We start from the raw sequence: 23948 nt of genomic DNA on the forward strand, positions 1-23948 counted from the left end.
TATAAAGAGGGAGGGTCTCGGAGTGGCAAAAATGTTGACATGGTAGTGCAAAACTGCACAGATAGGCTCTGCAATAGAAAGCCTGATGCATGGTTATAGGGCTGCTTATGTGGGTGCCACAATCTGTGCTGTAGGCCTACAAGTAGCATTTAATTTACATACATTGGGAAAATGTAATGCACTTAACTGGGGACGTATTAGTAAATTGAATATGCCAATTTGGGTTAATCCAATGTTACCATGATTTAGGGGAAAGAGCACAAGCACGTTAGCACTGGCTAGCAGTGGTAAAGTGAACAGAGTCCTAAAGGCATAAAAAAAGAGGTCAGAAGAGAGGAGTAGGTAGGCAAATTGAGGGGAAGACCACTCGAGGTTGTCAGATTTAAAATTAATCATTCTCTTCTATGGGCTACTTGGAGGGCCCTCTGGAAATAGAAAGTGATGAATGTATGCAGAAGATAAATGGGGTACTTTCAAGCAACGTCCTGGTACAATAGACAATGTGAGGCATAGTGTAATGGATATTCTTCCCCTAAGGCGCATGCTTTCCCGAGATGGGAAACCTATTGGTAAAAATGAGGAGCATCTAAGGCGGTGTTCACAAGGCTATTTCCATTCCTAATCCTACTTTAGGTGTATGCATGGTTATGTAAATGTGGATTTTCTTCTTCTAAATAAGATTTGCCTGCATGGAAATTTCGTCTATATACTAGAAATATCTTGTCAGAAAGGGTCGGATTTTACAGCATTCTTGGGTGGGTCTTTTGTGTTTTTTTGTGTTCACCAACATCTTGAAGGTACTTTCCTGCCCTAAATACACCAGTCGTTTTACTTCTGTCAGTGGTTGAAAAAAGTATGTTTTCACGGTGTAATAGAGAGGCAACATCCACAAAACTACTGGGAGTGCAGGGGAAGAGATTTACACACTGGGAATAATATTTTCTTCATGGAGACAAAAACATAAGGTGCAAAGGCAAATTCTCTTTTGTGTAAATGAGCTCTTGTTGCAATTTCGCATATGGAAATGGCCATGCACATGAATACTTCTGGGAGACTATGACAATCAAAGGACCCCAGGAGACCTCCCGCCTTAAATTCTTTCAGACTTCTTCTAATATAAATGCACTCCAAACTTGGGTGTACCATATGGAAGTACAATTCTGACTGCTTAACGGATTTTTTGGAATCGGGCACTCACACTACTCTGATTGTGAACAGACAACTGCCATAGTATTGCTTGACACTGCATGTTAATAAACATGTACAACGATCAATGTGCGTACAAAGATGAATGACGTTAAACGCAAATATTAATAGTATTGCACAGAACAGTTAACATAGACAAAAGTGAGCCACTTCCATGAGAATATAAACACTTTAGAAAATAAATGTTGTACTGAGCCTTTCAAGTATTTTCATTTTCTTATAATTTAATAATCCACAGGCATAAACATCCAGCTCAGATTAACAATTTTAAGAAAAACAGTTTTGTGATCTCCGTACATATACATAAAATATTAAGGTATGATGGCTTTCAATCTATATACAAAAGACAACCTCATAAAAAACAGCTGACCTGGGTCAAACAACGAATGGACTTGTGGCAGAGTTAATAAACATCTAGTTTAGATTTCAAGAAAAAAATGTCACTGCTCCATTTACCTTAACAAAAATAATTCAAACACACTCTTTCAGACATAGACAAAATGGCAACGTTCAAACACGTGTGTGGTATTGGCTTTACCAAGGCTATGAACCATAAACATACAGATATATATATACTTTATATATATATTTAAACATCGCTACACCTCATTTACGAGCAGGTTCTTTATAAGCCAAGCAATTCACAAAAGCAAAGTTAAGGCAACTGTGATGCAAAGAGGATTCACCCAAATGTTTTATTTAGGAATGGTAAAAAAGTACAAAACAGGTAGTCATTCGAGTATCTTAATATTATCGGTAAAAATGCTTGAAAACAAATATGCACCAGTAATAAGGCGGTAATGGTTTTCATGGTAATGCCATTACCACAATGGCCATGTTTAGAAGGTGACACTGTTTAGGGTACTAACATGTGGAAAAACTTTCCTCATATCATTACCGTAAATCAGTTCCTGCAGCAAAGGGTGGTGGAGACTTTGCTGCTATTGCTGGTAGAGGCACGGTATTACCTCGACATCTCATGGCATTAAAGCTACATCTTCCAGATACTGGATAGATTTCTCAATGGTGCAAAGAGGAAAATATGTCAGGAAACCCAATTACATGACATTTGTGTCTGTATTGTACCATGTCTATACTACTGGGTGACTCTTACTCTCATCAGTATTTCCTACTTGTTGGAAATGGCCCTTTTTGGCAGGGTTATACCCAAACTTTTTGCCACCTTCCTCCTGTTTTTTCAGATCTGTTTTGCTGGTTTAGTGTCTCTGCGCACTTTGCTATTGTAGATCAGTGCTAACGTGCAAGTGCTCCTTGTGTAAATTGTATTGGTGATTGCTTTATCCATGACTGGCATCTTTGATTTACTAGTAAAATGCAATATGTGTGCCCAGGGGCTGTAAATCAAATGCTATTATAGGGCCTGCAGCACTGATTGTGCCACCCACAGGAGCAGCCCTTTAAACATGTTTCAGACATGCCACTGTAGTGTCTGTGTGTGTAACTTTGCACTGCCAATACGACCTGGCAAGTGTACCCACTTGCCAGGCCCAAACCTTCCTTTTTACTACATGCAAGGCACCCCTAAGGTAGGCCCTAGGTAGCCCCATGGGCAGAGTGAAGCGTATTTAAAAGGTAGGACGTGTACTGGTGTGTTTTACATGTCATGATAGTGAAATAATACCAAATTTGGTTTTCAGTATTGCAAGGCCTATTTCGCCCATAGATTAACATGGGGATTGCCTTTAAATATCTTTAAAATGCAGTTTCCCATTGGGAGCAGATAGAGATCTGGAGTTTGGGGCATCTGAACTTACAATTTAAAAATACATCTTTTGATAGAGTTGTTTTTTAGATTTACAAAAGGATGATGGACAGAGTGCTGAACAATGCAAACACTCACCCCCAGTCACTGATCTGGGTTTAATCCATTGCTCTTTTGCTCACATGCCACCCCAGTTTGGACCCAGCCATATGCAAATCAGTCTTGACCTTGTCCCTTGTGGGAACAGTTCAGCCCGAACTGCCAAGCCAGGACCTCCATGGACCAAAAACACTCATTCTGGGACTGGTTTCAGGGTATCACGCATCAACAGCCAGTCTAGCTTGAATCCAGTGGCACAGTGAGCACAGGACCCACATCTGGGCATACCCTTCCCACTTAGGACAATTTTAGCAACACAAAAGGATGATGGACGGAGTGCTGAACAATGCAAACATACACCCCCAGACACAGATCTGGGTTTAATCCATCGTTCTTTTGCTCACCATGCCACCCCAGTTTGAACCCAACCTTATGCAAATCAGTCTTGACCCTGTTCCTCGTGGGAACGGTCCAGCCCGAACTGCCAAGCCAGGTTCTCCCTGGACCGGAAACAAGCATCCTGGGACCGGTTTCAGGATTTCACCCTTTATCAGCCAGGCTAGCTTGAGTCCAGTTGCACAGTGAGCTCGGGACCCACGTCTGGGGATACCCTTCCCACTTAGGGCAATTTTAGCAACACAAAATGATGATGGACGTAGTGCTGAACAATGCAAACACTCACCCCCAATCACATCATCCTTTTGTGCTGCCCAAATTGCCCTAATTGGACAGAGTGCTGAACAATGCAAACACTCACCCCAGTCACATCATCCTTTTGTGTTGCTAAAATTGCCCTAATTAGGAAGGGTATGCCCAGACGTGGGTCCCGTGCTCACTGTGCCACTGCATTCAAGCTAGCCTGGCTAATGAAGGGTGATACCCTGAAACTAGTCCCAGAATGCTTGTTTCTGGTCCAGTGAGGACCTGGCTTGGCAGTTCGGGCTGGACCGTTCCCACGAGGAACAGGGTCAAGACTGATTTGCATATGTATGGGTCCAAATTGGGGTGGCATGGTGAGCAAAAGAACTATGGTTTAAACTCAGATCTGTGACTGGGGGTGAGTGTCTGCATTGTTTAGCACTCCGTACATCATCCTTTTGTGTTGCTAAAATTGCCCTAAGTGAGAAGGGTATGCCCAGATGTGGGTCCCATGCTCACTGTGCCACTGGATTTAACCTAACCTGCCTGATGAAGGGTGTTAGCCTGAAACCTGTCCCAGGATGCTTGTTTTTGGTCCAGGGAGGACCTGGCTTGGCAGTTGGGCTGGACTGTTCCCATTAAGAACAGGGTAAAGACTGATTTGTATATGGCTGGGTTCAAACTGGGGTGGCATGGTGAGCAAAAGAACAATGGAATAAACTCAGATCTGTGACTGGGGTGAGTGTCTGCATTGTTTAGCACTTTGTCTATCATCTTTTTGTGTTGCTTGGTTTTTAGATTGTCAGTTTGAAAATACCACTTTTAGAAAGTCAGCATTTTCTTGCTTAACCATTGGGTGCCTCTGCTTGCCTGTGGAATCTACGTCTGGGTCAGACTGACAGTTGGGCTGTTTGTGAATTCCCTCTAGACAGTGACACAAAGGAAGCTTAGGTGTGTCCTGCATACCCTGATGAGTCTCACTGGCTAAAGTGGGGAGGGAGGAGCTGACACCTGCACCTGAAAATGCTGTGCCTGCCCTTACACAATGCAGTCTCTAACCCCCTGGAGTGTGTCTGGAGCCAGGCCTAGGCAAGGCTGGATCTTGTGCACAACAGAGACTTTCCTTTACAGTTTGCCTACTTCAAAGGCAGAAATGAGTATAGGTAGTGGCCCCAAAATTCCAGACTTTTAGAACATTTCTGAATCAAGAGGAACCACTGCTGAGGAGAAGAGCTGAAGGGCTGGAGGAAGGGTACTGCTCCTTTGTTGTGTGTGCTTTGCTGGGTTGGCCTGCAGTTACTGCTTCTGCCTTTAAGAGGGCAACAACTGAAATTGCTGTGCAAGATCTACAGATGGATCCCCACAGATAAAAGAAGAACAGTCACCCAGTCCCTCGTCAGCAGCAAACTTGACTGCGGAAACGCCCTCTGCCCGGGAGCCCCGGCCAAACTCCTCAAACAACTGCAGCGCATACAAAACGCCTCTGCACGCCTGATCCTGGACGTACCCCGCCACAGCCACATCACTCCCCATGTGAGAGACCTACACTGACTCCCTGTTAACAAAACGATAACCTTCAAGCTCCTCACCCACGCACACAAGGCACTCCACAACACCGGTCCAGCCTACTTCAACAGACAACTCACCTTCTACACCCCGTCCCACCAACTCCGCTCAGCCAACCTCGCCACCGTCCCTCGCATCTGAAAAGCGACCACCGGAGGCAGATCCTTCTCCCATCCCGCCGCCAAGACCTGGAACACCCTCCCTCTGCTCCTGCAGCAGACCAAAGATCTGCTGACTTTCAGGAAGTGCCTCAAAACCTGGCTATTCGAGCAGTAGCAGCACCCCCCTCCCCTCAGCGCCTTGAGACCCTTACGGGTGGGTAGTGCGCTCTACAAATGTATTGATTGATTGATTGATGACGGGATGCCCTACAATGATGCATGCCCTCGCATTTCATCCTTGCTGTATCTCAGAACCGGCACATTGCGTTGGCTGCATGACCCTGGCAAACCATGATTTAAGGTACTTTGTTCAGCAGGCTTAAGTCCCAGTAGATGGCTCCTGCTCCATCGTGGTCAGCCTGAAATTGTGACTTTGTCCCGGTCCCATGCGACCAGATATCCACATTTTTTACTGAAATAGCTAAAATTGTATATCTCCAGTTCTACTGATTTGATTTGTGTCATATTGATCTTGTTTTATTTATTAAAAATGACTCTATTTTTCTAACCTGCTGTAGGATCCTTTTTGGTTGTTTTTACTTTATTACTGTTTGAAGTCTTATACAAATACTTTAAATATTGCCTCTAACTTAAGTCTGACTGTGCTGAGCCAAGCTACCGGAAGGTTGAACACAGATTAATTTAGGGTTGGCTTGTGCCTCACTCTGACAAGGATTGTGGTTGCAACTTGACCAGGGCTCACCCCACAGTCAATGAACATCCACATTTCTCACAATGAGCCACCGTTCATAACTACTAACAGTAAGGCAATTCCTTTCAATTTGGAGCAAACACTTGGGCCTGGTTTGCAGGGAAGCTGCTTAGTCAATCAGATCCAGGGTGTGTAAATCTCAAATCTCCCAACTAAACAAGCATTGGCCTGAAGTGGGGAGGGGTGAGATGACCAAGATTTGTGATGGACTGTTTTCATGAGGAACAAGGTTATTTCTGATTTTCAATAGATGGACCTCTGCCTAGTGTGGTACAGTGGGTGAAAAACAGTTGAATGAAATGCTACCCTTAGTGATTACCACTGGTATGACTATGTGCTAGCATTCATTCCATCACCTTTTGAGCATTTGACTCCCAGAAGTACACCTGGAAAGTTGAGACTAATGCAGCTTTCCAAGCCTACTACTGCAACTTTTATGAATTCAATAAAGTAAATTTGCACCCATCCAAGGAGTACTTCTATGGGTGCTGGTTTACTATGTTTTTGGTAAACTGAACACTATAGGGCTTATTTACAAGGAGCTTCCACTGCCATTGCATCATTTTTTTGACGCAGTGGTTGCACTGTGCTAGCTCCATATTTACAAAGCAACGTATTTGGCCAAATGCGTCACTTTTCCAGGCCCTGCATTAAAAAAAACTATGCTGGATCAGGCTGCATTATGGAAATTTTAAGACAGAGTGAGCGTTCCGTCGGAAAAAGTCACTTACAACTGACAAAGTGGTATTTACAACATTTTCCTTTTCTCTTTTGATGCTTCTTCAAGATGGGTCACGCATAGCCTGAAGTGCATCAGAATTCCTACACTGCCAAAACCCAGGCGTAGGGACTGATGCAGTGGCTTTAAAACAGGAATCTGGCCATTTGAAGTCACTTCACACCCTGGAAGATGTTTGTTTTGCACAACCCCGCTGCTTGTAGTAGTTCTACACATTTGCTGATCCTGTAGTAGGACCCCTGGAACAACATGGGACAATGGCACCTATGATATCATCATTCTCTACATCAAGGCGAAATGACGTTGTGTACTTTTTGTAAGAGACAGGGCAGGATTGTCACTTTTCCAGAGAGGAATGGGTCCCCAAGTCCAGGTCTGCATGCACCAAAGGACAACAGGTAAGTACACACATAAGGTAGGTAACACATGTACTTCCTCTTCACATTCCTACATATACTTATATTCACTTACAATACACTGTCATTCACTATGTCACACATACTGCATACACATCATTAGACTATGCCCACTGTAATGTGACACATAGCCATCCTGCACACATTACCTCTTACACCGAGGACCAATGTAAAAATGTAGATGGTGATATTCCACCATTTTACAATCTTTTACATTGGCTTACATTAAGCTCCATGCTTCAATCATAACTGATGCATTGCCTCAAGTTTGATGCATTGCTGAAGTTACATAAGGTCTGACGCCAACTTCCACAATGCATCAGTTTTTGAGTGGATGCCTTACTGCATCCTTCCCTCTGATGGGTCAGTATTTCTGTCGCATCCTAGGACCCTACACCATGGACCGCTGTATTGTAAATACAATGCATTCATGGCGGTGTAACCTTTTTTGATGCGCCATAAACTTTTTTGACGCTTCACTGCCGCAACACAGCAATGCATCAATCCTTGTAAATGAGGCCCTCTATGTTTAAGAACCTGATTAAAAAATGAACAAGTTGAAATCTTATAGGGAAATGAGGATGGCAAGCAAAACTGACACAGACATAACAGACCTTATTCAGGGCCTCCAAACATAATTACCAAGCCAGAATGCATTTGAGAGGTGTCACCCACCCAACTTCACTGCTGTACCTAGGCCCCTTGCCTCTGTACTAAATAGCTCTCCTTAAAACTCATAATTATGGCCACATACAACACAATGGTCTGCAGTTCCCCTCTCTGTGATCACTTATTTTTAATGTATAATGAAGGCACACACTCTTCTTTGTCTCTGCCACAAGAAACCTTGATGGTAGAGTTGCCAAATCAGTGCATGATTGTAGTCCTTGCCTTTTTCAAATCATTTTATCAAGTGACTGATGCCCCATGTACTAAGCCCAAGTACCAAATTAATAGGGAGAGTCCGTGGACAAGCCAAGCTATGAAAGTGTTTGACTTGGATCTCCTTCAACAAACATAATGTAGAAATATGACACAATCTCTTCAAAATTCAAAAACGTGTATTTCTTTAACACGTGGAAGCTTAGTACATCAGATTACATCACTACATTGATAGACATGTATTAAAAGTGATAGTTTTTAGAAGCATTCATGCCTCGTCCCAGCAACGACAATGCCATTAGTTGATTAGGAGGCAAGTCAGATGTCATGTAAAAACTAAACTTGGTCTACATTCTTCTTTTGGATGGCGCATCATTACAGTCTATTAGAATAAATTTAGAGGTGCTTTTACAACGCACATCCTGAACGTGAGTATTTAAATGTGCACTGATATGTGATAATAAAAGAATACTAAAAAAGAGGCTCTGTGAATCGCCAACCTTTAAATTAGGCCGCAGGCCAAAAATACATTTATTTCTGGGGTATCACACCTCAGACACCCCCGTGAAGCTAAGCCCCTGCTGGTTTGCAACTGAAATATTAAGGAATTTTAAAATATACATTGTATGAAAAGAAATGTCATCATTGAGCTTTGTTTTCTTCTGTCAAATTTGTGGGATATTTCAAATATCTGGGGCTAGGTCATGGTGAGCACATTGCCCTAGTGTGTGCATATCCAGATGTGCACAATGGGCGTGTACACTTATTTATTAACACAACTCCACTGTCTGTAACACCCACGCTAACTCAATGAGAAGCGGGCTTTTTTCATATTCCAGTGCAGTGCTAATTGAAGCACATGTGATAGCGTGTGGTGCTAGCAAGTTAGGTTACCCGCTAAATTTGGCATGATTCAACTTTCTCAACTGGTGCAGAGACCTGGTCTGTGCAATGCCACTTTGCATACAAGTGTGGGCAGGGTAAAAGCACCAGCCATTACACAGCACCCTGTAAATCCCACAGTTTTTGCGTTAATCTAGGCAAACAGTGTGCTTCTGTGCTTAGAGAAAGACACAAAATGCTTATCCATACAGTTGTGTTAAGAATACTAATTAGAATTCTACTAGGATTGGGCGCAAATCACATAATTTTGTATAGCATAATTATGCGAAATTACGCAAATGTATGCATAATTACGCCAAATGCATCTCGCTCTTAAAAAAAACATCACTTGAACTGTAACAATTTAATTCGAAACATTGAGTTGATTTCCGAGTTTATTTCGGGTTGCTCATGTTCAACTCTATACCACTTGCATTCCGATTTACGGTTTTGGGCTCAAAAATTACCCAAACAGTCTGTTGGGGTAAATAAAATCTACCTGAAATGTTTGTTGACGGCTCTTGCTCAAAACACTACCGTTCACTTTCGGATTTGTAGTTTAATGCTCAAAAACTACCCAAACTGTACATCTTGTTTGGAAATTCCTCCCCGACGTTATGCAATAGAAGATAACAATATAACCTCAGTAAATTTGCATAAAATGTTGTTACAAAAAAATTATCAAAATTGTGCCAGTTACTCTGGCGTAATCAACATGGTGACCTAGTCTGAATTTTACCTTGCAGGTAATTTAAATATTATTCTGATCATAAATTATTCATTTAGAGAAGAATATAGCAGCTTTATAAGTATTTACTTGAGGAACTGCTGACACGTTTCCAAGTAGGAAACAACCATTATTTAAAATCTCCATTGTTCAATAGACCGCCTTTTGGGACTGGATAAGCATAGTGTACATACATCATCCTGCTAACAACATGTTTTCTTCAGCAGGCTGTTTTCTTCAGCAGGCTCAATAACCTATTTTGCAGTCTTGCAACTCCTAAAACGCCCCTGTTGGCGCATTACTCAGAAAAGAGTGCTGCCTTTCTCTCTACCCACAGCTTAAAGAAAGTAATTCATATTTTGTCACAGATCAAGGTGCATTTCTTCTTTGCCAACCTCCAGCCATTTTATTAGCTCATCAGGTATAACCAGCCCACCTACATAGCCTGCCATTGCATTCAGTGGCTGCCGGCAGCTTTAGGAGGGAGGGGGTGGGCGGGAAGCACACACACACAGATACACTCATTCTTTCACACACAGACACGCAAGCACACCCATTAACAACACTCTTAACATTCAAACATGCACGCACCAAACATTCATTTTAAAACTTCTCACACACTCATTCTTTCACACACACAAGCACACACGCACATCCATTAACAACACACATACCAGTCAAACATTCACGCACGCACCAAACGTTCATTTTAAAACATCACACACACACATTCATTCTTTCACACACACACGCATGCACGCACATCCATTAACACTCATAACATTCAAACATACATGCACGCACCAAACATTCATTTCAAAACATCACACACTTACCTTCAGCCTCGAGGTCCCAGGAGGGTTGGGACTGCTGTCTTCCCTCACTGACTGACCTTAGGTCAGCCAATGTGGGAAGGCAGCAGTCCCAGCCTCGTCACAGAGTGGGATGGGGTCAGTGAGACTGCTGATCCCACCCAACTCTGTGACGAAGTGTCACTGATTGACACTCGCACTGGGCGCTTCAGGGATTAAACCAGAAGCGCCCAGGTCGAAGTCAATGGGTGACGCTTTCCTCGTCACCCTGGGGAGGGCCTCGAGGCACCTTTGCTGAGCCAGGGAGGTCACGCCCATAAGAGCTGTGACCTCCTCAGCCCTGGCTGTCTGAGCTGAAAATTAAGAGTGTCTGTCAGACTGACCTTTGTTCAGCCTGACAGACACTCTTCATGAGGGGCAAAAGGTGGGGGGGGCGTGGCCCTTCCAACCTAAAGGACGGGCCGCGCCTGATTGCATTGTATGGACTAATAATGTCCTTGCACTGCAATGGAGGCCAGGGAACTTGTTGGGGTGAGCTGTCTTCCCCTTACACCTAATGACATTACTGCTGTCAGGCGATCTTCAAATGAAGACTAAGACCTATCCTGAGGAAGTCTTGCAGTTTTAACACCCCATTACTGCTGTAAAATGCATTGACTGGCTACCGCCCTTGATGGAGGACCATCACTATTCCTCATCTGGAAGAACTGACAGCATATTCAGGCTGTGGATGGAGCTGTCAACCAATCATGCCAGTACTACTAGGAGGGGAGGTATTGGCATCAACCCTAAGGATCACTTCAATGAAAGCAATGAGGCCAGAGAACCGAGCAGTTATCCTAATGGCTGCATCAGGGGCCTTGGGTGCTGCTCTGAATCTGTGAGGAGACAGTGCAAGAACACAGACAAGCTCAGCCGACAATCTTCACCGACAATATCTGTGAACTAAGGTAGCTCATAGAAAGAGCAGTCTCCTAGCTAGCAATTCACACCACTTTTCAGCACCTCTGAGAACAAAAATGTTGTTCACCTTACTTCAAACTTTGTGAAAAAAAAAGTGAGAAGAAGCTAAATATTTACATATCAGTGAACCTGTGCCAGTTGCAATACACAAAGCAATACATGTTGCTCTTAGCACTGGAGCAGAATGTGCCATTTGGCCTAACCACGTAGGGGTGAGATGACTAGAACATGTTTTCATCTTGCTCCTGATTGCTGTTTCCACACAAAACATTATGGATCTGGAAATATTCTACTATGCTTTTTTCCTTTCCCTATCCTTTTTACGTCAATGTGAACCCTTTGCTAGAAGAACATGTTGTGAAGTATAGGGTAGGTTTACTGAGCTCTCATTTAAAACAGTACAGCAACCAAAGTTACTGTGCTACATTGCGTAAGAGGTAGAGAGCAGGAGAGCACCATGTCCATTAAGATATAGCGCAGTCCTGCTCTTTCCCTAGAGTTGTTGCACAATCTGGTTGCCTAGCACCACACACACACCTTTGCACCATAGTTTGAAGGTGTCTGCATGAGTCTAGCATGTTTTGTACAGGAAGGGGATCCTTCCAGTACACTATTCCTAGACCAAGTTTAACACTTTTACCACTCACTTGATGTGTGTTTCACAGTGCAGCACACATGCAAAATTGGAAAAGTTTGGAGAAATAAAAAGATTTCTCCTTTTCAAGGTCTGTCACAAATAGATTATATTTTCTGGCACAAAACCTTGTTTACCATTGTCAGTAGATATTGCTTTGCACCAAAAAACATAAGTGATTGCATAGAACACCCATCCGGCACCCAGGAAATATCCCCTTGATGCAAAGTATTGCAAAGTAATGGAAAGAAGCGCAAATCAGTGCTTTGTGTTACTTTCAGGCATTTTTACAGCACAAAACTATTTTTGCCAAATAAATAAATTGTACTGCTTTGCATCACTTTTGTGGTGCAAACCAGTGCAAATGTTAGTACATCTGCCCCTCTGTATTTCTGATTTTTAACAAGCGTCCATTAGTATCTTAAAGCTATGGTATTTCCCATAGCCTGTAAAATCAGGTGCCCTCTGTTGCTAAAACATCCATTTAACGCATTAAACCTAGACCTTTTAACTTTGTCAGTGCTTGCTTCTGTTAGTCATAAATGGTTTTGATGGCCTCCGGTATTAGGGTTGTATTTAGCTTTCTAACCACTAAAGGCCTCACTATAAGTGCAGTTATGAAATTGGATGCAAAATAAAGCCTTAATAAACAGCTTTATCTTTGGGCAGCAACATTTTCCCTAGCATTTTTTCCTACAGATTGACAGTTTTCTACTGGAGAAGGCATGCAAAAATGGCCTTCACAATCAATTGTACCAAAATTGTTCCCATATTCATCAGCTCTCCCTGTACAAATTCCAATAAAAACCAATGTGGTAAGCAAAAATTCCTTGTGCAAGCATAATTGAAACGTGTTTCAAACTGGGCGCAAACATTGTTTGTGCTTGGTTTAGTGGAAATCATAACAATGCTGTTAGACCTGGCATCCTTTGTGTGGTTTCCTCTAACTTTTTGCCTACTGACCTCCTGTTTTCCTGACTTCATTTTTGCTGGCTTTAGGATTCTGTGCACTTTACCACTGCTAACCAGTACTAAAGTGCAGGTGCTCTGTACTCTAAAACATGTTGACATTGGCTTAACCATAACTGGCATATTTAATTTACTAAGTCCCTAATAAAATATACTAAATGTGCCCAGGACCTGTAAATTAAATGCCTGTAGCACTGACTGTGCCACCTACTCCTGTAGCCATTTCAAAATATCTCATGTCTGCGAAGGCAGAGCTTGTGTGTGCAATTTTAACTTGCCAAGTCAACCTGGCTGGTGCTTCTACTTGCTAGGCGAAACCTTCCTTTTTATAGCATATGTTACTCCTAAAGTAGGTCCTAGGTAGCCCAAATGGCAGGGTGCAGTGCATTTAAAAGGTTGGACATGTACTTGTAAGTTTAACTTGTACTGGCTGGGAAAAAATATTACATTTGTTTTTCACTACTGCAAAGCCTATCTCTCCCATAGGTTGACGTTGGGGTTACCTTGAAGCAGCCTTTAAGTGTAACTTCCAATTGGGAAAAGCTAGAACTTTGGAGTTTGATGTCTCTGGACTCACAATTTAAAATCACAACTTATTGTGAAGTCTGATTTTACATTGTAAGTTTGAAAATGCCACTTTAGAAAGTTGGTGTTTTCTAACTTTAACCATTCTGTGCCTCTGCCTGTCTCTGAATACATGTCTGGGGTGGGTGTCAGCTGGGCTTTGTACATTCCCTCTAGACAGTTACACACAAAGGAAGCTGCAGTGTGACATTTAAACCCTGATGGTTAATCACAAGGCTGATGGGCCTTCCTGGACTAGATCGGCGAGAGGAGCTGACGAACCTGAATAGGGCTGTGCCTGTCCCCACACAAAGAGCTGCATAACCCCCTTTAGAGTGTCTGGAGCCAGGGTTGTAAGGGCAGGGACCTTGTACACTTCAAAGACTCTCTTTGAAGTCTCCTCCACTTTAAAGTCGCAACTGGGTATAAATACTGTACCACACACCCCACCAAATCAGTAAACATCTGGATTTGAGGACATTCTGCCAGGAAGGAGGACTTCTGTGCTTCCAGGAGGGCATGCCACTCTGCTCAACTGCATTGCTGTGTTGGCTTCTTGCCTGCTGCCACTTGCCAGAGAGTGAGAAGGACTGGACTTTGCTCTCTACATCCTCTGCAGAACCAAGTGCTGGCTTGCCTCCTGTTCTGGAAGTGGCAGGGCCATCAAAGACTTCCCTCAACTCTGCTTCACCTACTGGACTCTGCAGAAGTGAGTCCTGCCCTGCCAAGAGGTGCCAATCCAGTCATGGGCCTTGGGATGGGACACTACAGCTGTTTTTCTTCAAACATTGATGCATCAAGGCCGTTGCACCACTCAGAACCGCTGCAGTGCCCTTTGATACCGTCACAGTGTCGGTTTGACGATGATGTGGGGCCTGATTGTGAGGTTCGACAATGACGTAGCGCCGTTCTGAAGACTTTTCTGTGTGGCTCAACAGTGACCCATCACCTGCATCAAATGGGGTTCAATGCCAGTGTGGGACCCAACTGTAAGGCTCCACGACAATGCAGCTACCGGGCTGCATGTTTCAGAACCGATGCCTCAAGTCTTCAACGCTGATGCTTGCTCCATCCAAGGTACTTTTTCAGCTGGCCCTGTGTAGGTCCTGTAGCCGGCACGCCCTCTATCATGGTCGGCCTGAACTTTGGATTTACCCCGGTCTAGCGCGACCTCAAGTAACCTTTCAGCGCCATTGACTTTAAATCACTACATAGCAGTTTATTCTTTATAAAGTTATATCTTGAATTCTACTTATTGGATTTTTGTTGTTTTGATCTTGTTTTACTCAGATAAATATTCCCTATTTTTCAAAACTGGTGTTGAGTATTTTTGTGGTGTTTTACACTGTGTTACTGTAATTTAAGTTCTGCACAAATACTTTACAAATTGCCCCTTATGGGAAAGCCTAACTGCTCTGTGCCAGGCTACCAGTGGGTGAGCACAGATACATTTAGGCTGTGTATCTGACTTACCCTGGCTAGGAATGTGGTCCCTACTTGAACAGGGTGCACACCTCTGCCAACTAGAGACCCAATTTCTAACAGAAAGTTGTTTGTGGCAGTCGTGCTCCTTGGTACTAGCACTAATAGTGGTTGTTCCTCTTAGATATTTCTTATATAAATGTTGCCCAAAATATGGGAATCCTGTGGTGCTCAAGCATTATCACGTATGTTGTCTAAACCTAAGACATGTGCAAGAATACAGCAAATTTTGGTGCCTTAGTTAGGGAACTAAACAAAGATTTTGCTTTAGTCCCTGTTAATTAGTAATAGCTAGCTATACTGCATATTTAGTCACTTTTTCTTAGGTCCTTTGTCTGTGCCTTTTCGGTGCCCTGATTTTGTACCTTTATTTCTGAGGCCTTCACTGTACCTCAACCCCCAATGTTTGCGTTGGCAAACTTGCAAGACATTTCCTTGTGTGACAGCACACTGGTAACATCAATGTGGACAGGAACGGATCGTGCTTCCTGTTGGGGGACTTTCCTTGTACAAGATGGCACATACCAGTTAAGTATCTACTAGGAGATTGCCAAGTTGTTGTTTAAAGTTCATATAATCTAAATAGTTCCCGATTAATGGATTACCAGTTGGTCATGGACTCTCCTGCTTTTTCTACACTGCAGCACTTAGGCAATTTTCTCTCACAAGTGGGCACCAGAAACTCAAGAAAATTGTGTATGTGAGTGCATTCCTTCCTTAGCTTGTCTCTTGTGAGCATTCTGAAACCATGTTACACCTGTAACTAGCAAGCGCTTTTCATGCAAGTGTACCGTGCTTTGTTTTTTTGTAAACATGACTCAACACAACACTTGCATAGAAAATGATCACAAAAGCCATGATTTTCACACACAAGGGCCTTTCATAATGAACTATGGGTACTTTTCACGGTTTATAGTTTTGCAAAAGTAATGCCTACTCCTCAAGGAACGCATTATATAATACCTAAATTGCATGATGTATGTCCTTTGACTTAAAATTAATAAATAAATTATTCACGTTTTAATTAGATTTTTCCAGTACACACTTTTAATATTAAGTAAAACAAATATTGGAAGTAATGTAAAGCCCCTAATTTGAATCCATTTTTCAATGTAACTGTAGGTTTGATCTTAGCCTGCACGTTGGGTGCATATAAGGACTAGTGAAGCCACACACAGCAGAAGTGTGGCTCAATGGTTAGAGCGGCAGACCCTGATGCAGAAATCTGGCCCGGACCAGGGTTCAATTCCCGCCTCAGCTGGTCTTTGGCTCAATTTCCTCAGACCTGATAATTCTTGCATCGGTGCCTAATCTAATTCATGGGTGTAACTCTGGACAATAGCTTGCTTAATCTCCACAACAGCCCCAACAGCGCTGGGATGCCTGGCTTCACCTTGGAGGTTGCCCAGGAGTGGGCACCTCACAGGGAAAAGCCAGGAGGGGGTTCCACAGCGGTATGCGTATAGCGCCTTGAGACCCTAATGGGTAAGTAGTGCGCTATACAAGTACGAAGTTTACAGTTTCAGATACCCAATTGTGCTGCTGACTTCACCCAAGCATCTTTTTGCCTCTTAGGTGTGGATGATCCCTGAGAATAAAACAAAGAGAGCTTGGAATCACTGGCTAGCGTCTCAAATAACATGTAGTTCTAACCCAATTGTTAGAACAGCATCGATGCCCTTTTTATTAGTCAAGGACAAATCCATCTGCAAGAACAAGCTCTGTCCAGGTGCAAATTGCACCCACCCATGGGTGTTTGTCTACTTAAAGTGTGGCAAGTAAAACGTGGTTAAACATTTGTACTGCATTATTTTGGCTCGCACAATTTGAAATCGAGGGATACATGCGCAGTAAGCACCTGATCCTCGATTCCGAGGCTCAGCTGTGGTGCTACTTGGCTGAGATTGCCCGAAGACCTACTGTTTGTGCTCTGCGCACTTTCCCAAACACCATCTGGGCACATAGAAACCACTAGAGTCGATGGACAAAACTCTTTTAGGAAGTTTAAGGGTACCTCAGGAGTAGGCAACAGTGGAAAGCCGGTAATTTAGTCACAGAGAAAGACTGCATCTTTATTCCCAGCTGCACCACTCTCTGTGAAGAGACGCTGGTCCAGATTACAAGAGGGCCAAAGTTTTATGACCCCTATGAAAACCTCCGTTTAATCAGGGGTCAGAATTTCGAGTTCTGTGGGGTTTACTGCAACCGGTAAATACTGTCTGCGATAAAACTTGCTTCCTTTGTTAAATGTCAGCAGTTGAAATCTGAAGGTAATTAAAAGGTGAAAAGAATGTAGTATGTACAGTGACATCCGGATTTTGGTGGTATTCCCCTTAAACTCGAAATAGGTGCAATTTAGTGCACATAATAAATTCTGATACATGAGGAGTTGGATTTTATCAGGTGCCATAAATTGTAACTTTCTCCGAACCACTCATAATCATGGCCTTGAGATTCTGAGGTTCTCTATGGGCTTCTGCCCTTAGTGGATATTCGTAACGAAACCTACTTTTGGTGCTGAGTTTCTCTCTGTTTTTGTTTTTACTAATAAGTAAATGGTTATGGCACATTGCTCCATAGAGACACTATTTATTGTTGGCCTTAAAGATTTTATTTTTATTTCATACATTTGTGGAATAGTATCATTATACCTCCAATGGCTATTTTGCTTCGCTTTCCCGGTATCATTTTGCATCTAATATTTTGTGATTAGTAGCTTACAAATTTATCTTTAGTTGTACGAATTATTTTGGACATTCCGTTACTTCTTTTTAAAATGCTGCATCCCTGCACCACCCCAGGACTTCCAAAGAGTGAACTTTCAATCTTTGTTTGCTTTACCACATGTCGAGCTAAGGTTACCTTTAAGAAATGATTGTTTTTATATTGCAAAATTCCTCAGACCAAGCTATGGCGTATGTTTTGGCTTTTACTTAAATACATATGGTCCTGGAGCTCTTATCTCCTCCTGATGGTAACCCCCTACTCCCCTCCAATGTATCCGTTAAAAATCCAAAATATGCACGAAACTCCACAGCATACCTAATACATTTATGACAAACAAATCCAGTTCCATGAACATGCTGTGTCAAGGAAATTAAGCAAACTGATTTCGCACTATTTTTGATGTGTCCATTTCCTGTTTTTGTAGACAATGTCAGGGTCCAGTCATTAATATGAGAGTAAAGCTGGCACACAGGAAAGGCTTGCCGTGGGAAGTCACTCCTCTTTCATTTTCTCCGATATGCTGTCTCTCTCTTTCGCTGTTTCTCTCTGTATTCTCTCTTACCTACCTCTCCCTTCTCCCTGCTACCAATAATCTCTAACTTTCAGGAACATGCTACTGCTTTCCAGCATTTCGTTTGTAGGAAAAAAAGTACAAGCCCCAAAGTTTTGGTTAGAAGCCTACCGGCGGCGCTGCGGAATGTGCAGGCTGCAGAATACCAAGGTTGCCTGAACTTGGTTCAACCTCATGCCTGTTTCTTCCTCCACCCTACACTTCCTGTCTCTTTAGCTTACTCCAACACATTCTTTTTCATCCCTCCTCTCTCTTTACCACTGCGTCCCTATCGTTCCCTTCCTCTTTCTTTTCCCCTCTTCTGCATTACTCTGGGACAGAATTGGGGGATGAACAAAGTTCTGTGCCGAAAATGTAGAGGTGACTGGCTCAAATTAAGCACTCACTCTAGCAGTCCGATAACCAACTCAGCATTCTCCAAACGGTTCTTTTACCAACCAAACACTTTTTCAACTTTTTTCGACTCAGCCTCAACTCTGATTCCTTCTCATAATGAAAGTGCTCCCCGGGACAAGTTGTGCAAAGCTAAACATACTCAACAGCTAGCCCAGAATGACACTGCAGAGATGGAGCTCCTTATGTGGCCAAAAGCTTTCGCATACACTCACATGCAGGCCTGGGAACCCATCATACACGCCAGGCCATCAATGGGGTACCACAGTGCTAACACTCATGGGGTGAGGCAAGGTCACACATGGAGTGACGGAATGTCACAAGAGTTCACCCTGCTTATGGAGACATTGACTGGGTATTCCCAAAAAAAGCAGGTGGCAGCACTAGGAAGTGAGAATAAAACAACAGAAAAAACAAGAATACATACCATTGCATGAACAACAAACAATTCCAGAAGAAAACAACACTAGGACACTGCCTGTCCAAAAATTATAGCACCATTGTAGGTAACGAGGTTAACTCATTACTTTGGTGCGAAGTTAGAAAACAAAACCTCCGAAACAGCCACATTCATCCTCTGACAAACATAGTCAATGAAAAAAACACGAAAAGACCATAAAAATGGTATGTGCCAAGTACTACAAGAACTTATAATTTAGCATACAAATCATAAAATTAAACAAAGTGATTGTGTTTCAAACGTAGTCATATTTTAATTGTGAAAAGTGAAATAAATCACATTTTCATTTCGTCATATGCAGTTATCCAAAATACAGTGACGTAAGCACAAACCTTTACTCCCGGAATGTAGCTATCAATCGGCAGGTGTGGTGCCACCAGGGCCCATGGGTACGGGCGACCTTTTGACACCCAGTTATGGCTTACGATTTCACTTGTTTGCCTCACACCCTAACTATACCTCTGCATGCTTCATCGGTTGCCCTTGTGCAAAACTTGAATGTGCATCATGTCTTAATTGCTTATTTGCCTATGTGCATGCAGCAGAACGATGCTATTTGTTTTTAATTCATCTTTGCACAAGTGGCAAATGTCAAAATACACTACATAGAATGTGTAGGTATAATTCTCTTTCCTACAGTTGTATAAACCAAGAAATACATTGTTGGTTAAGATACGCAAATGTTTGTGATGTAGAAAAAAATGTAATTGTGAATTCATGAGCAAACAGGTCGATCCGCCTACACCCTGCCACATGGTCGTTCTCACAGGAGCTTTACCATTAGGAAGGGCCCCGCGACTAAATACAACAGCGTCACAGGTGAATAATGACTTTAGAGTCTGATTTCAATCAATACAAAATGTAAAATGTGGCCTGAGCACACGTGAACTTGACAAATAAACGAGCTGTTCAAACAGAAGCATGGGCGCGCTTGGCGTGGATCGGAAGTTGCTAACCTTATCTCTATTTGCTTATTGCAGGACGGTAAACCGGCAGCTGATTGGGTTGAAGAGAGGCTGAGAGCTCATTCCGCGCGTGTCCGGGATGTGGAGCTGCTCACGGGGCTGGACTTTTACCAGGAAATACAGGCGCAACCGGTCTCTGAAATCTTGCAACTGAAGACCTTCTTCCCAACATTTGAAACAATCACTAACTGAGTGTATGTTGCGCTAACCCAAACTTCACAATATATGCCAGCTGTGAATAAAACAGGATTCATCGCAATGAATCACATTGTCGCCCTACATGGTATGTGTTTAAAAAAAACAATAAAGCCCAAATTTAAGAAAAGAGGCCCTTAATCCAATGCAGCGCCACTTTTCTTGCACTCCCTAGCCCCCCACCTACCACTGCCATGTGTGCGCTGTGTTTAATATACGGTGCACTCTGGCGCAGAGTAGGGGCAATAGTGTCAAAAAAAATTGACAGTACTGATGTACTATAGAGGATTAGCGCCAACATTTTGGCGCTAATCCTGTGGAGTACATAGATTCCCATTGGAAACAATGGTATGCCCTCTTGTACCACCTGCTCTGTGCAGGCATTAAAATAGCTTCTAAAAATGGTGCATTAGAGTCTTTTAGATTCCACAGCGCCATTTTTGCAGTCCCTCTAACAGGGGAACTGTTGCATACATTATGCCGGGTGCAGCCATATGCGTCACTTTGTAAATATGGTTCAGCAAATTTGGCCTCCTTGGGCCACATTAGCATCCTAAAAATTTAAGCTAATGTGGTGCAATGAGGCGCTAGGCCCTCTTAAATCTGGGCCTAAATTCCTTATCACAGTTGGATATTTCTGTATAATTGGTATTCTTACATTAAGAGGCAGACTTGGTTCACAGTTAAGCAAATTTAATATGTAATTGAGGAAAGTAGAACATCTCTGTAGTGAAGCTTACAACACTAGAAGCATTGTCATCACTGTATCGCGTGGCCATATGATTTCTGAATATTTAGTGACATCCAGTGTCACCTTCTATTAAGTGTCACAAATTGCTATTGTGGAACATCAAGCACCTAGTCACTGTGGGCCCGTTTGACAATGTTAAATGACTCAGCTTCAAAATACTTTTACACTTTTCATAATTTGCAGAACTGTTGTATTCGTGTGCCTGTAAAGCCACGTGATATACATGTGTCAATGGTACTATTGCACCTCACCTGGCTGCAACTTTCTTATGCCTGCCAATTCCTTCTGTGCATATTTGAATTCAGTTCTGTACAGTGTTAATGACAGATTAATAGGCAAACACACATTTTTTTCTATTTTTTTTCTCTGTGGGGATCACATTTTCCTTCATGGATGAGGCCCTTCCTCTAATACCCAAACAAATCTGGAAGTGATACTTTTCCCTCCCTATCCTGGAAGAATCGCTACTTCAACACTTACCTGAAGTACATCTTCAAAATTTTCCCGGTTGAAAAAAGATTGGATTTCATTTTGTATATGCCCATAAACATGCATGATTGTGGCGTTCACAAACTGTAAAGACTAACCAAGCATTGGAACACTCAATTTCCAATCCTAGCTTGAAATATGCTACAGTAGATTTCTCCCCACTTTTGGATAAATCTACAGTAGTACAACGATTTACACCTACCAGGAATCTATTTTTGAATTCTTTGCAGGTGAAAATAAAAATATCTTCTGTGGTAAACAAGTGTGTATGGCCGAAAATATCTTTGTAAATTGACCCCTATATATATTCCATTGTGCAAAGCGTGACTTGAGATTTGGGCGGACACAATATCTACTGAGTGTACCCTATAAAAAGTGTCTAATTTGGCCTTGTTGGTAGATTTGGCAACAAGGGTTACACGTTCAGAGCATAAGTTAACATTGGTTGCAGCTGGCTTGAAAATTTAATACTGAGTCAGGAACCTATAATCATTATGAGTGTCCAAGATTTGTGCTTAGTTGTGGTAATAGTATTTAGTAGTATTTATATATGCTACCACTTGTATTACCAAGACTGGGGGCATCACTTCCACAAGTTCTTTGTACTACCAGAGATAAGGAGTTGACCCACTATAGCCTCCCCTGCAGTGGTGACTATTAAGCAGGATACAGTGTTTTATCACCAGTTATATGTCACACGTAGTGATGGGCTTAGTGCTATCATGTCAAGACAGAAATGGTGAACCTTCCTTGCTGGCTGCTCCCAAAGTCAGGTTATCTCTACGAGAAGAAAGAGAAATGAGACCCTAAACTTTCCTCAACAGATAGCTGCAGCTGATACAAACCATGTGCTCAACAAAAGCCTTATCTGCACCCCTGGCTTTTTAGCACTTAATGCCCCTATTGCAACTTTTTTACTCAGGCTTTCTACAATTTTAGCTCCTTGAAATGCTTTTCTGCTTTGTCCCCCCGCACCACAGTTTTGAGCTGTCAGCGCTTCACTTTTTCCATCAGACACTAAGCCTGCTGGCATACTTGTTATCACTGGTCCATGAACAACTTAAGATTCTTGATTAGAAATCTATATGACCTCCAACTTTCTATTTGCCTCTGATGTCTCCCACTATACTCCAAGCCATCACCAGGAACATCCTTTCTTCGTCTACGAACCTCATGCCACCTGGAGAACCAACCTGCGTTCCCTCCTATGCCATTCAAATCCGAACATTGATTCAGAGGATGGAAGCGTTTCCAACCATTGATAATACTTCTGACATTATTCCATCTTTTCTCCTTCATGCTGATGTCTTTTCCTCCCACCTAACAATATACTGTGATTTTATACACAAAATGGCAGATTGAGACGATTGACAACTACAGTCCTTGGAAGGGGTAACTGTGGGGGATTTTACTCTGCTGCTGTCTGTTTTCTGAATAAATAGCTCAACTTCTAGTGATACTATATGAAGATTTCGTTGACCACTAAATTAAACACCTTATTTCGTAAAATCCCGCTACAACAACTAGCAGCTAAAATGGGTCTTACTTCCGGCTGCAAATATAGGTCCACGTGCAGAATTATTTTAGAAAAAAATGTAAATTATGAATAAACATATTTTCTCAAACAATCAGTGTGTGCTGTTTCTCCGTTATTTACATTAACTTTGCACAACAACCAGAAATGCCGAACGGCTCTTACGCTTGTAAATGTCAGGGACAATGTTGGATAGTAATGGTGCTGTAGGTTCTGGAAACACTCAGACACAGCGCACGCCAGGTTTTGAACATGAAAAATAGTCAGGCCCGTCAGATGGAGAGGCAGAGAATCATAATTCTCCATGCCCCATTCATTTTCAGGGCCTCACACATTTGCTGCATAATTTATTCATAGATTTTAAAGCATACCTGTTCCATTTAACTATGACGAGGCAGCTAATATATCTAATTCCACTAGATGGTACCAGATGCAGAATCTGCCATGTTGCAAAGCACCTTATTTCAAACTTTGATGCATGTCCTTGTCCGAGTGAGTCACACTTCAGTTTGGTGTGCCAGACCTGCAATAGCTTCTGACATGCCTGACATAGGCTCTTGGATTTGTTTCTTTGAGCATGGACGTCATTTAAGCATCAACGCCAATTAGGCGATGCCTAGGGCAGCTGCTATTTGATAATCCTGGGACTGCCTCTTTTACCGCTGGACTTGGAGGGTAGGGTTATGA

General features: G+C 42.5%; 1 protein-coding gene across 2 annotated transcripts in view; it reads left to right on the plus strand.

The window, feature by feature from the left end:
- ENPP3 (ectonucleotide pyrophosphatase/phosphodiesterase 3) overlaps positions 1-23349 on the plus strand; it is a 709815-nt gene extending 686466 nt beyond the window's left edge. For both annotated transcript variants that reach the window (XM_069235161.1, XM_069235162.1), the window contains exon 26: positions 20308-23349. In XM_069235161.1, coding sequence (XP_069091262.1) covers positions 20308-20484 — 177 coding nt within the window. In that variant the 3' untranslated portion in view covers positions 20485-23349. The remainder of the gene's footprint in view (positions 1-20307) is intronic.
- Positions 23350-23948: the final 599 nt, after the last annotated feature.

Source organism: Pleurodeles waltl, chromosome 5 (assembly GCF_031143425.1).
Source record: "Pleurodeles waltl isolate 20211129_DDA chromosome 5, aPleWal1.hap1.20221129, whole genome shotgun sequence".
Lineage (NCBI taxonomy): Eukaryota > Metazoa > Chordata > Amphibia > Caudata > Salamandridae > Pleurodeles > Pleurodeles waltl.